General features: G+C 49.1%; 1 protein-coding gene across 2 annotated transcripts; it reads left to right on the forward strand.

The window, feature by feature from the left end:
• Positions 1-4,579: 4,579 nt before the first annotated feature.
• LOC144734499 (uncharacterized) lies at positions 4,580-14,817 on the forward strand. 2 transcript variants are annotated; one of them, XM_078616721.1, is made up of 2 exons: positions 4,580-4,700; positions 7,439-14,817. In XM_078616721.1, exon 2 carries the CDS (start codon positions 7,535-7,537, stop codon positions 11,810-11,812), a length of 4,278 nt encoding a protein of 1,425 aa, XP_078472847.1. In that variant the 5' UTR covers positions 4,580-4,700; positions 7,439-7,534; the 3' UTR covers positions 11,813-14,817. The 2 variants fall into 2 exon arrangements, with proteins under 2 accessions (XP_078472847.1, XP_078472848.1); XM_078616722.1 differs by lacking the exon at positions 4,580-4,700 and adding an exon at positions 5,263-5,576.
• The last annotated feature ends 1,653 nt before the right edge of the window (positions 14,818-16,470 follow it).

Raw genomic sequence — 16,470 nt, forward strand, 5'->3', positions numbered from 1 at the left:
GTAAACATTACATTACAATGTAAACATTACATTACAATGTAAACATTACATTATGTAAACATTACATTATAATGGGAACATTATATTATAATGTAAACATTACATTATAATGTAAACATTACATTACAATGTAAACATTACATTATAATGGAAACATTACATTATGTAAACATTAAATTATAATGTGAACATTACATTACAATGTAAACATTATAATGTAAACATTACATTACAATGTAAACATTATATTATAATGTAAACAAAAACTTTGATTTAAAGCTTTCGTGACTGCAGGGATTCATATTCTTGGTTCTTTCGGTAAAGAACCAAGAATATAAACAAAAACTGTTCTCTTTTTCACCAATGGGTTTGAAGGCAAGTGTTGTCTTGTTAAACGATGCCTTTAAAACTAAAAACTACTTACCTGCAGTACCTCTATTTAAATACACTATCGAAAAAATAATTTACACCCCTCTGTCAATCATCGTGTTTCTCAGTGTGTGGAATTGTGGACACACTTTGCAAACGGTACATGAAATAGTACGCGTTTTCAATGCGCTGTTCATATTGTCACAAGCGTTTATACCAAAGTTACTCTACAGAGTAGTGGGTGGCCGCTCCTATTATCCACATTGATACAATCGGTGTGTGGGGACTATGGCTTAACCGTAACAACAAAAAACCTATCTGCACAGATGCGTACGGACAAGAGAAGTATTCATATTCTTGGTTCTTTCGGTAAAGTAACGTAGAAGGGAAATAAGACGCTGTCTTTCCGACAGCTCTGTTTCTTCACCTGAGGACGGCTGCTTGCGTTGTGGCCGAAACGTTGTGTGACTTTACCGAAAGAACCAAGAATATGAATCCCTGCAGTCACGAAAGCTTTAAATCGAAAAAGAGAAGTATTATAACACTGGTCAACAACAAAAAAAAATTTCTGGCCTGGACTTTTGCAGCTGTTTTAGACTAATTTCAGGGTGCTGATTCCAAATCTGATCTCAGATTTGCTCTATCACATCTCATTTTTATGCTATCGGCATACCCCATTTTCATTGATTTTACCCGAAATTAACTCTGTCACTTATGATTGCAAGTTGTTGCGAGTCAGTGACTACTTTAGTGTTAAAATATGGTGCTGTATTTTTAGGATAGTGCGTTTATAATATAATTTTATGTAGATATCCACATTTATTTAATATTTTTCTTCTGCAGTTTTTATTGAAAATGCAATATTTGATATCTCAAAAACCTTATGTGATAGACAAAAACTTATGCCAGATTTGGAATCGGCACCCCAAAATTATCTTAAACCCGTTGGAATACCTTATGCCAAAAAAAGTGTGTTGACCAGTGTTATAATCAAACAGGAGGAATAAACGGTGCAACGCATGTCATCTGTTAAATATTTGCAGGTAATCAGATTGTCATCGATCGATCGATCCTGGCTGCAGACATTGGTAGGTCACAAATAATAATGAAGATAAGAGAGCAGTTTCACTTAATTCTAGATTAGAAGTCTTCGTGACTGCAAGGATTCATACTCGTTGGTTTTTTTCGGTAAAGTCACGTAGGTAAAATTTTTTTATAAATTAAATCACGACGTTTCAGGTTCCCTGAAGATTTAATTTATTTTAATTTATTTTAAATTTTTACCGACGTGAGTTTACCGAAAAAACCCAACCGAGTATAGCAGTTTCGCTTTATTACGCAAACCGTGATGACAAATAAATGACTTAAGTCGTGCGGGAAGTTTGAGCAGCTTTGGATGAGACTCATGATGATCCTGCCCATACCCGAGCGTGTGGAGTGCATTCGCTTGTTCAGCTCTTCTGCGTAATTCGTCCTCGCTGCTGCTGCTGCTGCGCTTGGACACGACGTGACAACAGAATGATCAGCGCCAGGCGGGTCGCGACGTTTTATGTGCGCGGTGGGACGGAGTCGCCAAAAAAATCATTAATTACGATTTTGACTTCCGTTTATTCGGAGCCACGGGGTCCCGCCATAAGGTTCAAATGATAGTTTCTTGCACTAATTGGGGGGGGGGGGTCACAAGACATCTGGAACACTCTGTCCAGTACCTACCCCCCCCCCCAGTACAAGATCAAATTTTGATGAATGTACAGTGTAACACGTGTGTACATTAATGTTCACAATTCATGAAATGATAGCTTCTTGCACTAATTGGGGGGGGGGGGGGGTCACCATACATCTGGACCACCCTTTCCAGTACCTCCCCATAGTACAGAATATAGCATCACATTTGAATGAATGTAGTGTTACGTGTGTACATTAATGTTCACAATTCATGCAATGATAGCTTGCACTAATTTGGGGGGGGGGGGGGTCACAAGACATATTGACCACCCTGTCCATAACCTCACCCTTGTTCTAGTACAATATATCACAATTGAATGAATGTGCAGTGCTACACGTGTGTACGTGAAAGTTTGTCAGCTTGCACTGTGGCTCTGCGTGGGTTGTTGTTTGTTGTTGGCGGAGTTGAATAAAGTTTCACTTGAGACGTAAAAAAAATACTCGTGCAGATTGCGTTTTTTGTTTAAAGCAGATGACGGTGGTGTTTTTCTTCTACCCGCTCTCAAACAGCCGTAATTGGAATGAGGTCACGCCACATGGTGGGTTTTTTTACGTGCATTGAGAAGGGGCCCAGCCATCCCTTTAAAATAAACGATGTGTACCGTGATGGGCACTGCTTGCCAGGGCAGGGGCTAACCAAAATAACAGAGTAATTTTTATTAGAATTAGGTTAAAAAAACTATTTTAAGAGCCGCAATAAATGCGAAAACGTGTATATATATGTACTTTGAATTTCCTTCGCACCGTACGTAGCCAACCGCGCTAATCGGAGTTATGGCAGGACAAAAAACTATAGGTCTCTGTGTGAGTCTATGGGTTTATGTGCGAATCTATGGGTCTGTGTGTGAGTCTATGGGTCTGTGTGTGAGTCTATGGGTCTGTGTGAGTCTATGGATCTCTGTGTGAGTCTATGGATCTCTGTGTGAGTTTATCTGTGTGTATGTTGACTAGGTATAATACCGCATGGAGAATAACTCCCTTGTAGTCCACGCCCTACCGCAAATCACATTATGTTCCAATCGTATTATGTTCAAATCATATTGTGTTAAAATCATGTTTTTTTTTTACTGGAGGAATCCGAAGAGCTATACAGCTAATTCAGAGATGCAAACCTGCCAACCCCTTATCAGTGCCCTACTTTATCACAGACCAATTCAGACCCTATTGGTCACCGCGTGCCTTTATAAATGCCAACGTTCATCCTACAAACTCCCATCACAAGGGAGAAACACAAAATAATAGACACTGAATTTTTTGCCTGGTACTGAAACGGCTGTACAATGTATAAACCTGAAAACTCAATTTTCCCTGTACAAGAATACGCGTAAGCCGTATGGGTTGACAGGTAAAGTAGTCGTGTAGTGTATAGTGTAGTGTATAGTGTAGTATATAGTGTAGAATAGCAAACCTGTCAACCCCTTATCAGTGCCCTACCTTATCACAGACCAATGCAGACCCTATTGGTCACCCCGTGGCCTTCTAGATCTCAACGTTCATCCTACAAACTCACATCACAAGGGAGAAACACAAACAAACACTTGATTTTCTGCCCCGTACTGAAACGGATGTACAATGAATGCATGGACCTGAAAATTCAATTTCCCCCGTACAAGAATTCGGGGGTGAAGCGTGTGGGTTGTGATGGGTATGCAGATGTCCCACAGCCACCTCCGACACGAGTGCATACCCATCAGCCCAACAACAGTCAAGGTGGAGGTGGTGGCCACGTTTTTACAAAACAAAAGAAGTTTAAATTTAAAATGAATCTCTCTCGGCTCTAACGGTGCCCGCATTCCATGCCGCCTATGGTGACTGTAACCATGACTTTGTGTTGCTGTACGAGGCGCTTTCATAATGACATTTTAAAAAACACACACACCCTTAGTTGTTGTATTATGCCCGAAACGTCGTGCTGTGAAGGGTCGTCGCCCGAAACGTTGTTGCCTGTGCTTTTATTTTACGGCCGGTTACTGACGAACGTGTTTATTGTTCGTGGCCGTATTTATTAGATGCTTTAAAAAATTAAATGAAATAATTTTGTTAAATAAAATGTAAAATGATAAATACATTTTCTATTTTATTTAAAATAAAAACATCAACGTTCGCAGCGCGCTAGGCGACGCCCCATACACAACGCCCACGCAAGCCCCTCCCCCCACGCGCTATGACCACGCCCACCGTTACCCCCCCCCACCTCTCCCCACACGCTATGACCACGCCCACCGTTACCCCCCCCACCTCTCCCCGCACTTGGCCACGCCCATTCGAGCGAGCCCCCACCTCTTTGACCACGCCCCCCGCCCCATACACCACGCAAGCCCCTCCCCCCACACGATATGACCACGCCCACCGTTACCCCCCCCCACCTCTCCCCGCACTTGGCCACGCCCATTCGAGCGAGCCCCCACCTCTTTGACCACGCCCCCCCCGCCCCAACCACCCACGCTTGACGACGCCCCCCCCACCGCGCGCGCATTACCTCATCCGGCGCAGCGCATGACGTCATCTCAACATGGTCGGTGTGGCTTGCTGACGGCGGAGCGCGCTCTTTCCCGCCCAGGCGGAAAGGCACCGCGGCGTGAGGGGAACCATCCGCGCCTCGCCAGGTGAACGCGCGGGGAACGGGGGCACGTCGCAGCTCTCGGCTCGGGGTACATCTCGGCGCAAAAACGGCGGGAAATTTTAAACTTAAGCGCCTTTTTTTCTGCTTTTTTTGCGTGTTTTTGTCCGTAGAGAACTTGCGTTGTCCTTTTTTTTCCGCGGGGTGACGTAATGGCACGGCGTCACGGGCGGCCCTCGCCATTGGCTGGCGGCGGTGACGTAATCGCGTCGCGTTCGGTGGCACGTTGAGCACATTGCGAGGCGACGACGTCATCGCGCTCTCCCGCCCCATTTTGAGGGCCGTTAAAAGCGGCGCTTTCAATTGTGTCGGACGCGATGACGTCATCGCGTCGTGCCGTTGCGCCCAACGTCATCACGGCGCATTGACGTCATCGCGTCGCGCGGGAAGCCGTTGGGGTCCAAGCCGCGATGACGTCATCGCGTTGCGTTTTGTAATTTTTTTTGGGGAGCGGCGCGCGTGCGCGGTGACGTCACGGGCGATTGACGTCAATGGTGACGGTTTTCCCATCCCCCTCCCCCCCCCTCTTCGCATTGTTAAAAGGCTCGAACGGGAAGTGTGAGAGACACCGCCGCCGCCACGGCACTTGTTGCGGTCTTGGCCGCAACGCGACACTTTTGTCGTGGCCCTGGACATCCGCGAAGTTTACACAAAGAGAGTTGCGTCGTCACACGGGCCGGCATTTGTACGGCGCAGCTCCTATCGGTTCGCTCCAGAGCTCCTTTTTGTGTTGTCCACTTGGTTGCCCTTGCCACCCGCGCCTCCTGTTGGCACGTTTGGCTACGTACGGCGCGAAAGAAGTTAAACATTAATAACACGGTTGGCTACGTACGGCGCGAAAGAAGTTCCACATGCATAACACGTACGTAAAAAATAGAAATCAATAATAGAGAAAATTTGTTTTATTCTTTTTTTTACCTACATGACTTTAACGAAAAAACCTAAGAGTATGAATCCTTGCAGTCACGAAAGCTTCAAATTTAGAATGCATAACACGGTTGGCTACGTACGGTGCGAAAGAAGTTCAACATGCATAACACGCTTGGCTACGTACAATATGAAATAAGTTATACATACGTAGTCCTGTATCTCACATTGCCATGTTTAATACCAGGTAATACCCGACCGATCTATACAGCTATTTTTCAGGAGCGACCTGGCCACAAATGATAGCTCAACTTAGTGGCATATCCGCCCTCACAGTCGGTCATATTTGCGGAATACACCACGCCGCCGTTGACCCTGGCCATTGACCGAGCAACCCAACGTTCCTACCAGCTCCCTCCGCAGGAATGTGTTTTGTTGAGGCAGAAGCTGGCACATCACTACCGCCTTGCATGGCACATGAGCTCAAGAGCTGATGTTCTTTGTGTTGGTAAGACCTGAGGCTGTAGTGCTGCATTTACATTGAGGTGGTTGAGCCAGACAATTCCATCAGGAGTAGTGGAGTGGTGAATCGCTGTGATGCTTCCTTCTTATTCCTGAATCGGGTTATATGTTCCAACGGTCTGTTCTGGGTGACCACAGTCGCACACCGGAGCGTTTTTAAATTTTCCATTTGCACGTCAAGTATTCGCATCTGCCATGGTTTGCGGGTATGCGGTTTAGCGTTGCCCCTAAGCTTCGCGGACGATGGAAGCCAGAAATCTGTGGGCTATACCAATCCCCTTATTGGCCACCACTAATATTTTCTCACCTCACTTGATAGCAATTAACGCTTTGTTTGGACCGCAGACTGAAATGGACTGCCACCTGGTTTAATAGTATAGCACCTGGTCCGTCAGGCTGTCATGGAATTAGCCATGTGATGGGTTTTGAATGCCTGGTTCTTTGTCTTGCACTGGCACCTCATAGTGTCACACTCTCTTCAGTTTGGGTCTCAATGTGTGCGCAGGGGAGAGTTTTTGCACAAAAGCGATTGGAAGAAGGGATGCCGCAATTGCTGCTGGTGGAGTTCTGAACACCGCCTCTTAGTTCTGATTTTCACTTCAGTGCAACTACCGCGCAAATTGAGTACCGTTTGAAGGCAGTATAAGTGGGCGAATGATCTGCAGAACTCAACATGTTTGTTGAACTGTACGTGTGGTTACAGGTGCCTAACCCGTTGTGTGGAAGCCGGAAAAAAATCGTGTAAATCTAAGCGGGAAACTATTTGTGTATTCTGTGAAAAGAATTGCAGCGAGAAAAGCGAAGTTCACAGCCAAGTGGTAACGACACGTTGGCTGTCGTTGCTCCCGCTTCACCAGCCAGTCCGGCTGCATTCGGATTTTGGCGCCAATTTCCATGAAGGCTGCTCTTGTGGCAGAAGCTCCGCTTATGATTCTCAGGGACTCGGGGGGGGGGGGGGGAGGGGAAGGAGCAAACTTGCTGCCCGATGTGGGTGGTGTACACCTTTGTGATGTTAACCCAGAATTTAGTTGTTCACCTTATAGTTTATTCTATCATTGTTAATGTTAACCATGTTAGAAAGGTTATCAGTGTTGAAAGAGTAGTACGCAGTGTTTTTATAACTTTATTAAATCGTTTGAAGTAAGCATTTAAACAACCACAGCCATGGCCAACATAGTGCTCAACAACCACAAAGACAACTCGCAATGCTCTTGACAGGAACGACTCCCTGATGGATTGAAGCGTTGCTCTGTAGAATGTGCTTTGTTAAGCTCTACTACTGTGTGCAGGTCTTAATTTCCAACTGTGCTCTCCCTTGTGTGTGTGTGTGTGCAGGGGGACATTCAAGGTGAATTGAATCTCTGGCGGCACGGGACACGACATCCCCCACTCTCACGCTGCGACACCGTGAACTGGGCATCCAGTATCATCATGGCCGAGTCGATGCTGTGCGCGACGGACGAGACCTACGCCAGGGCCTTGCTGCGCTTCCTGGATGCAGACCGGGAGGCGCGCCCCGCGCTCTCGCTCTGCGACGTGACGCTCATTGCGGGCGAACGCAAGTTCCGTGCTCACCGCACCGTGCTGGCCGCCGGCAGCGTCTACTTCCGCCGCCTGTTCTCGGCGTTGCCGTGCGGGTCGGCGCCCGGGGAGGAGCGTCTCTCCCTCGCAGGCGGCAGCGGCGGCACCTCCTCGGCCGTGTACAACGTGGAGATCGCCGGCGTGGAGCCTGGCACCTTCGAGCTGGTGCTGTCCTTCCTGTACACGGCGAGCGTGCGCGTGGACGCGGCGCGAGCGCGCGCTGTGCGGGCGCTGGGCCGGGCGCTGGGTGTGCCCTTCCTGGCCGCGCTGCCAAGCGGGCGGCCTGCACAGTACGCGGCGCGCGAGAGCGGAAGCGGCGGCGACGGCGACGTGAGCACCGAGGGCGTGCCGGTGAGCGACAATCCCCTGGGTGAGGCGGTGCCACGGGGAGAGGTGAGCGAAGGGCAGGCGGACGATGGGACTCACTCGGACGAGGACGACGTTCCTGCGATCGTCGGAGTAGTTTCCCCTGTGGACAATGGCCTGGGCGCAGTGCAGTCGGTGTGTCACCTGCGCGCCCACGTTGAAGAAGCCTGCTGTGAGGGGGAAGAGGCCGGCGATGGAGGTGTGAGAGTCGACGAGCCGGAAAGGATTGAGGCGAGCGAAGAAGAACAGGGGACAGTGGGAGGTGCTCCAGATCAACGAGAGTTAAATGCCGACTTCTCCGAGATCTCCGCGCTGCAGACCCCGGAGCTTGCGGCGAAGTCTCGGGAACAAGGTGGCTGCGAGGCTCTGGATACCCTCGTCAGCATTTCTATCACGGCTGTCTGCCACGAAGGCAAAAGTGGCGACGTCCGTCCCGATGCAGATCCTGGCGAAAGCATCAAGAATGGAACCCGGTGCGAGCAGGACTCGCTGCCGCTGGAGGCCCCCGTGAGACCGACGGTAGCAAAACGGACCACCCCACTGGAGGCGACGATTAGAAAACTGCAGCAGGACGTGGAGAAACACGACAAAACCTGCAGCCCCGATCGTCTTTTTTCCGTGCAGGCAAAGGTAGAGAGATCACTGCAGGGCTCCTCGTCGGCGGGGGCTGTGGAGGGTACTGGTAGCCACAAGGGTAGCAGAGCGGCGTCTGGCCCGGGCCTTAAGCGCGGCGTTTCCAACAAGAGACCCTGCAATGTCGCCGAGGATGGGAGCCCCGGCTTGAAAAGCTTTCGCACGAGCTTGGTGCTGGGCCGACTCGCGGAGGAGGGGCCCCCCGCCGCCGACGACCGCCACTGCGACACCGCGCAAAAGTGGTCGCTGGAAAAGCTCCGCGTCAAGAACGCCTCGAAAATCTGGTGCGACGAGTGCGGCCAGGTGTTCCGCACGGTGCGGGCTCTGAAGCGCCACGGCGATGTCTACCACAGCGCCAACCGGCCATACCCCTGCGCCGTGTGCGGCAAGCGCTTCCTCACGAGCTACAAGGCCTGGACGCACCGGCGCACACAGCACGCCGCGTCGCTGGCCGGCGGTCTGGAGGAGTCCTCGGAAGACGCCACCTCCCGCGTCTTCCTCGTGATTCCGTCCTTCGTGAGCGGGGCGCTGGATGGACAGGCGGAGCCTCATGCCGGCGACCGCCTCGGGGACGGAGGCGCCGACGGGGTGGAGGAAGGTCGCGCGCCGCTGGGGTTGGGAAGGCGTGCCAGGGCTGAACGGGGGAATAGAAGCACAGCCAGGAGCCAGAACGATGCGTTAGAGACTGACGGTCTTCTGGCAGATGCGGAGAAAGCGGATGTCACAAATGAAGAAATCTCTAGCAGTGAACAGTTACTGCAGACAGAGCCTGCTGATGTTAAACCTGACGAGGACGATGTGGAGCATGCGATGGAGAACGTTGAAACAACTGTCGAAGGCATTGAAGATGAAATCAAAGCTGTTACACAGGACCACGTCTTGGAAGCTGCTCAGGAGGAGACGTTGTCGTATGATGGGAGCCAAGCAGTGGAGGGGGACAAAGATGATGATGCGTTGAAAATGAGCAGTGATGGGCAGACCCTTCTGGTCAGTGGGGAGAGAAACGCGACATTGAATAAAGTCAATGACATCGAGTTCCACATTGACGACGGTGGAGAAATCAATGGAAACCAAAAGAGCAGCCCAAATGTTGAAGGAGATTCTGCAGAAGTGGACATTTCTCAAGCCAAGAAATCCATTGTTAAGTTGAGTCCGGAAAAGTCGACTGACCCCAAATCTGGTGATGGAGACAAAGGATGTCAAGATCAAGAATCGGTCACTGGCATTGACAGTGAAACGCAGACAGATGCTGTCTCGGAGGAAAGTCAGAAAAAGATCCCACGAAAACGCAAAAACATTTCGTGGGGCGACGAAGCTGCAGGTGGGAAATTGGAGCAGAGGCTTCTCGTGAAAAAACTTGCCCAATTTGGCGAGGATTCTGAGCAGAACAACGCAGAAGAAGATGACGAGGACGATCATGAGAAAGAGGAGCCCCCGGCAGAGACGCAAGAGGCCGACTTGAGCGCCCAAGATGGCCAAAAGGTGAAAACCGCTGGCAAGGGCTGCGGCTACATATGCGGGGAATGCGGCAAGAACTTCCCCTTCTACTGCCGCTTCCGGGAGCACACCAAGACTCACATGCTGGAGAGGCCGTACGTATGCTCCGTATGCCCCAAGTCGTTCCGCAGGGAGGGCAACCTCCGCATGCATCAACGCAGGCACCGGCTCGAGCTGCTGGCCGAGCTGGACACCTCGCCCACGTCGCCGGACTCCGCCCTCGCTACGCCCAGGGTTAGGAAGTGCGTGGGGAGGAGGGGTCCTCGTTTCGGGCTAGCGGGAAGCCCTGGCGCGCCCGGACTAACACCCCGTACGAAAACAACGGGCGAGGATTCCGCGGCCGAGCAGGGCGACAAAGAGCCGGTGCCGTGCCGGCTGTGCGATCTGGTGCTGTGGTCGGCCGACGAACGGAAGGAGCACGAAGTGATGTGCGGGCAGCAGCGGCTCATGTGCAGAGCGTGCGGGCGCACCTTCCGCACGGCCTTCAGCCTGTGGCGCCACCGCCTGGAGGTGCACCACGACTCGGAGACGTTCGCCTTCCTCCCCGAGAGCCCTGCTGCCCAGCCTTTATCTCCCCCCGAGGCCGCCGCCGAGCGAGAGGAATCCGCTGGCGCCGCTGAGGCGGTGTCAGAAGCGGTGTCGGACGCTGTGTCGGACGCTGTGTCAGACGCGGTGTCAGACGCGGTGTCAGACGCGGACAAGTCCGAGGAAATCGTCGCTCACTCGTCACCGCTGCCTGCCATCTATCTAGCATCGGCCTCTGCGGTCGAACCGTCGGCGTACTCTCTGCTGTCCCTCTCTGACGCTGCAGCGGCCGGCTCGCTTCAGAGCGACATTCCAGTGGAGACTGACAGCGACAAAGAGGCCAAGGCGGTTTCAGAAATCCTGATAGTGCTGGGTCCAGCGCTAAAGGATGACCACAAAACAAATGAGATGCTTTCCGCAGAAGAGGAAAAAGTGGAGTGTCAAGACGCGGACACTAATTTCGTGACTGTCGAGGTAAACACTCACAAAGGTGACGGCGACGATGACGGCGGGGGCGGCGATGACCACAATGACGACTTCCAGGAATCTCAAGTGGAGGGCGCGATCCCGAGCTCCGCCAGCCCAGAGTCGGAGAGCCCCGCAGTTGAGAGCGGCGCTGATATCGGTGAGGATAAGACGAAGCCACAGCCCAAGATGGTTCACGGGCTGGGCAGCGAGGAGGAAGAGGCGGCGCACCCCAGCTGCCGCAAGCTCCGGCTTGTGCATCCTGCGTCGCCGTCGCCGCCGCGATTGAGGAGGGACAGCGCGGCCAAAGCGAGACAGCTGAAGGCGCGGGCGGCTAGAGCGGATCGGAGAGCAGCTCCGCTCGTGACCGCCGCCGACGTGGAGAGCTCTCCGCACCTGGAGCCCGGCGCCGCGGGAGCGGCGCCGGCGCAGGGCGTGGACTTCCCGCACTCGTGCACAAAGTGCGGCGTCGTGTTCAGCCTCTTCCAGCAGTTGGAGCGTCATCAGGAGCTGTTCTGCGAGGTGAAGGCGTTCCAGTGCCACGACTGCAACAAGTCCTTCCGCACAAACTTCCGCCTCTGGAGCCACAGGCAGAGTTTCCACTGGGACGGCGACGCGGCTCCCGAAAGCCACAGTGGCTGAGTTGGCGATGTCTCTCGGTCGCTGTCGTTGATGGCATTGTAGTTTGTTGCATCGAAAAGTCCTGGTTCTATTGAAAGGCTTTGTTTTCGTCCAGTTGGCAACCCAGTTTCACAAGGCTACACCACACACTGCCATGGGCAGCAGTAATGGATATTTTTAGCGGTGAGAAGGTGATCTTAACATTTGGAGAAATTATATTAAGTTGTCGCCGGGTGTTTTATGGCTATGTCACGCGGAGTGCTTCTTCATTGGCGCTCCAGCTAAGGTTCGGCATGTATGAAAAATATAAATAGCAATAAGTGCATTAAAATACATTCAAATTTAAATCAATGTTGACCGTTTGTAAATATGCCTTGGAGTGTGAATTTTTCAGTGTTTCCCTTAATTTGTTGTTACTGCACATTGCGTTACGTTTCCAAAGACGTGTTTTTTTGTTTTTTGAAAAGTATTGAAGGTGATTTAAAGCTTTCGTGACTGCAGGTCTTCATACTGTTTGGGTCTTTCGGTAAAGTCACGTGACTTTACCGAAAGACCCAAAGAGTATTGAAGGTGACCCACAATTTTCCTTTTGATTGTTTTGGTTTCCACCCGATATATATGGGTTTCACACTCACCCAATTTTTACTGCCACGTGAACCAAGTCCGTTGTGACACTTCTGCATTACAAAGCTGTACTTCAATGTTGCATTGTTGTAGCAACTTGAACGTGTTGTAAAAGTCTCTGTTGAACATCACGACTGCATACAATTTGTTTCTTACGTATTGTAGAGTGTTTTATTAAGCTATTGTAACCTATGATAATCCGTTGATTCATTAAATCCGTGTTGAAATAGGCCCAGAGGCCTGTTTTCTTTTAAAGGGACAAACTGCGGACTTCTTTGTCCTACTCAAGTGTGTACAAATAATAAAAACGAATCCCAGATACTGCTGATAAAGAAACCCGCTAGAGTCAGAATTGATAAAGGATGTATTTTCCTTTAATTTTTAGAGGATTTTTTAAAATTTTGTTATCCAGTTACATCTTTGTTGAATTTTACCCGAGAAAGAAAAACGTGTCGCTATTTTCTCAGCAGTAACAAACCCTCCACAACAGCCTTTTACAACCCACGTGACCTCACTACAGCCAAATTGTAGCCGGTTTGCATTGTCGCAGGGGCGCGCATTCTCCCGCACTGGTCGTCAACGTGTCTGCGTGTAAAGGTGAGGCGTGGGGGGGGTGACCCATTCACGTGTTTGGCGAGTGTCTCTTTTTTTTACCCAACTGCAGTAAAAGTGCCAACTCGGATCAAGTTTTTTTTTACGCTGTAAGAAGATCTGAGCTGGCATTTCACTGCAACGAATATTGCGTCGCACCTACGCCTTTTACAATGATAAGATGTGGTAAAAAAAATACAGGAAAGTTGGTCAAGAATTAATTAGTGGAGTGGTGTGGCGTATTGATTTGCTTACGTTCATTACGAATCCGGCTGCCTGAGCTCAGTCTCTGGCCACGGCTCGCGTCAATAGCGAGTGATATTTGAACTGGTACTGGGGCCACGGCCCCCAAACCCGCAATGACCAGCGTGGTGAAGTATGGTTAACCCCCCCCCCCCTCAACAACCGACATGGTGTGTGGAGGCCCTCAACCAGCAGCCGATTGACAAGTTGGGCTGCAAGTGATTCATATTCTTAGGTTTTTTCGGTAAAGTCACGTAGGTAAAAAATTTAAATTAATAAAAGTAAAATAAAATAAAAATTACGACGTTTCGGAGGCAACACAAGCCTCCGTCTTCAGGTGGAACCGTCACAGGAAAAAACCTAAGACTATGAATCCTTGCAGTCACGAAAGCTTCAAATCTAGAATCTGCAAGTGATCGTTCATTTATTTGATGAAAATGTGCCAATGGTCTCCATTGCCAACAAATTGGAACAAAAATTGCCAAGGCCCACGTGTTCTCCCCGTTCGACCAAAAGTGAATTTGGCAAAGTTGTCTGCAACGACTTCTGCAATCTAGACACGAGAGATGCCTGCCTGCCTGCCGAACTAATGGCACAGCGAATAGTTGATAGTTGCTGCACGCTCAGTTTAAACCTCGTGCACTTTTCACTGGACTGCAGACACACACACACACGTATGTACAAAGAGGTTTCATCATAACGTTTTAAACGGGATACTTCAGATCATATTCTAGGTAAATTAGAATTCCTATCATCACAGGCAATATCACATTAAGAATTGGTGGTGAACCGTCTCGCCCTTCGTTGACATGGACTTGAGCTCGCGGGTCTCCGGGTTTGTGCGGTTGTGTTTGTTGCTGTGCAGATGACATGAGCGGTAACGTGTTGTAATTATCGTGAGAAAGGAGTTGGTAGTGTCTTGCCATTTGGACGCGTAACTCGTTTTTTGTCCTTGTATCCACCGTATCAATGTTAGGTGAATAATGTAGTTTTAAATGCCTTCTATTGTAATCTACTCACGTTTCGTACTAAGTTTTTTGTTACAACTATATGTAAGTCGTGCATAGATGTCAGAGGACAACTGAGAAACACGTGGTTTGTCGGTCACCAACAGTATCTCGTGCAAGCAGACATGTTCTGGCAGCAGCAGCAGCACATGCTGGTAGCGATGTGATCCCTCTTTCTCTGACTTGGTGTTTTTGAAAAATCAAGACACAACGAGTGTATAGAGCTACTACACAAGCCTAATTTTAAATGGTTCAACTGTCATAGATTAACTATATTCTTTAAACGTTTCAGATGTTTTAGCTCACGTTTCCGATTGCTTAGTCCGTGTCCATAAAGCTTAGGTAAGCACCAGAGGCAACGTGGAAATTCGGAAATTTGAGTTGGTGCAGAACGGCTTCTGTGTCCTTAGTGTGAGCGCATGAATGGGAAACCGTGTAGCTTTGTACTAGCCGAGCTTAGTATGTTCATGTGAATATATTTTATTGCTTGTGGTTTGTAACGATGCATAGTGAATTTGAACGGATTCATCTGGTTAAATAAAAAAAAGTTAGATTGTTTTTCCCAATTGCCGCCGCCTTCTCTGCTTACCTCTACGACTTCAGCATCACCGTGAAGATGTTCGGCTTAAATAGCCATGATTACAGTCAAGATTTGGTTCAACGACAAATTATTTAGTAGTAGGTTTTTACCCTTTCAACTGGTACAAAAACTGACACCTTTATACAAGGGATCATGTTTGCAATGACCACAACACAAGCAGTCAAAATGCAAACAAAAAGAAACAACTCTGATAATGATAATGATATGCACTGTCCTTGAAGTTGATTGGTCCACACCCGAGACAGCTTTTCTTAGAGCCTAGTCTCCATTGGTGTTGGACCAGATGACACCAAAAGGCGCACAACTCAAAAACAGCGCACTATCAAGAGTATTGAGAGCTCGGAGTAAGCGTTTATTATTTGTCATCTTATTTGTACCACAATCTATATTGTGCCGTCTCATCTGCTCAATCAAAACTCCCTTATTACTTTCTTGTACCATTGGTCTTGTTTGTATGGTCTACTGTCTGTCTTGTCCATGGTTTGTCTCGATCGCTGCTGTCATGTCCGTATTTTCTATCTAATTTTCCCTGTCACCATTAATTGCCTTCACGAAACACACGTGCAAACGTTACCGGACTTGAAAATCATTCTCAAACGCACGATTGCAACCCAATATTTTAATTGCCTAATTGTTACAATCCCAGCCGATAGGTAATAACACACCCTCCCCCCATCGTCGTGCGTGGCATTATTCGGGTAGGCTTCTTTGCCACAAAGATACCACTGAGATTTTTTAACCCAGTGACAGCCAGAAACACCCAGGTGTCTTCTATAAAAGCCAATTGTCTGCTGTCAATAGATTTTAAGAAATAGCGACTTGAAATTTTAAACTCATTAAACATTATCGCGGTTGGGGTTAATATCTTGCACAGCACTGCAGATGCTAGAATGCAATCACATTAATGTTTTCTTTAAGGAATGCCTTGCATCAACTAGTTTGTTTTAGCCGAAATGTGTGATGTGAACTGCCAAAGGCAAACTAACAATTCCGTTATACTGGTAGGAACCTCCTGGTTATACCAGCCCACAGGGGATTATTGTGTCCGTCCATCGTGCATCCAAAGAGGGGAGGGTGGGGAGTGGGGCTGGGTGGGGAGGGGCTGGTCACCCCGTGGTGCCCTTATAAAACTCAACGTTTAACCTACTCACGCCGGCTTGTGCCCGCCCTCACAGTCGGGCATATTTGCGGAATACACCACGCCGCCGTTGACCCTGGCCATTGACCGAGCAACCCAACATTCCTACCAGCTCCCTCCGCAGGAATGTGTTATATTTTGGCGGAAGTACAAAATGTGGAAATAGTCCAAATGTGCGCAACCTATTAGTACATAAAATAAAAGTACAATGTGGCAAGATATTAACTACCTCGCCTGGAATACAGGAGGTGTAGTGGATTCGATCCTAACATTGACGCCTGTATTTGAGTTTACCACGTTCTCCCCGTGGTCGTGTGGATGTTCCTCTGGGTCCTCTGGGTTTTCCCTCCACATTTAAACATGTGCGCATTTAGTAACAGTAATAGGTTTTTACCCTTTCAACTGGTACAAAAACTGACACCTTTATACAAGGGATCATGTTTGCAATAACCACAACACAAGCAGTCAAAATGCA

Source organism: Lampetra planeri, chromosome 51, assembly GCF_965212315.1.
Source record: "Lampetra planeri chromosome 51, kcLamPlan1.2.h2, whole genome shotgun sequence".
Taxonomy (NCBI): Eukaryota; Metazoa; Chordata; class Hyperoartia; order Petromyzontiformes; family Petromyzontidae; genus Lampetra; species Lampetra planeri.

Coding starts and splice junctions, on each gene's coding strand:
- LOC144734499 (XM_078616721.1), top strand. CDS start 7,535: ATGGCCGAGTCGATGCTGTGCGCGACGGACGAGACCTACGCCAGGGCC.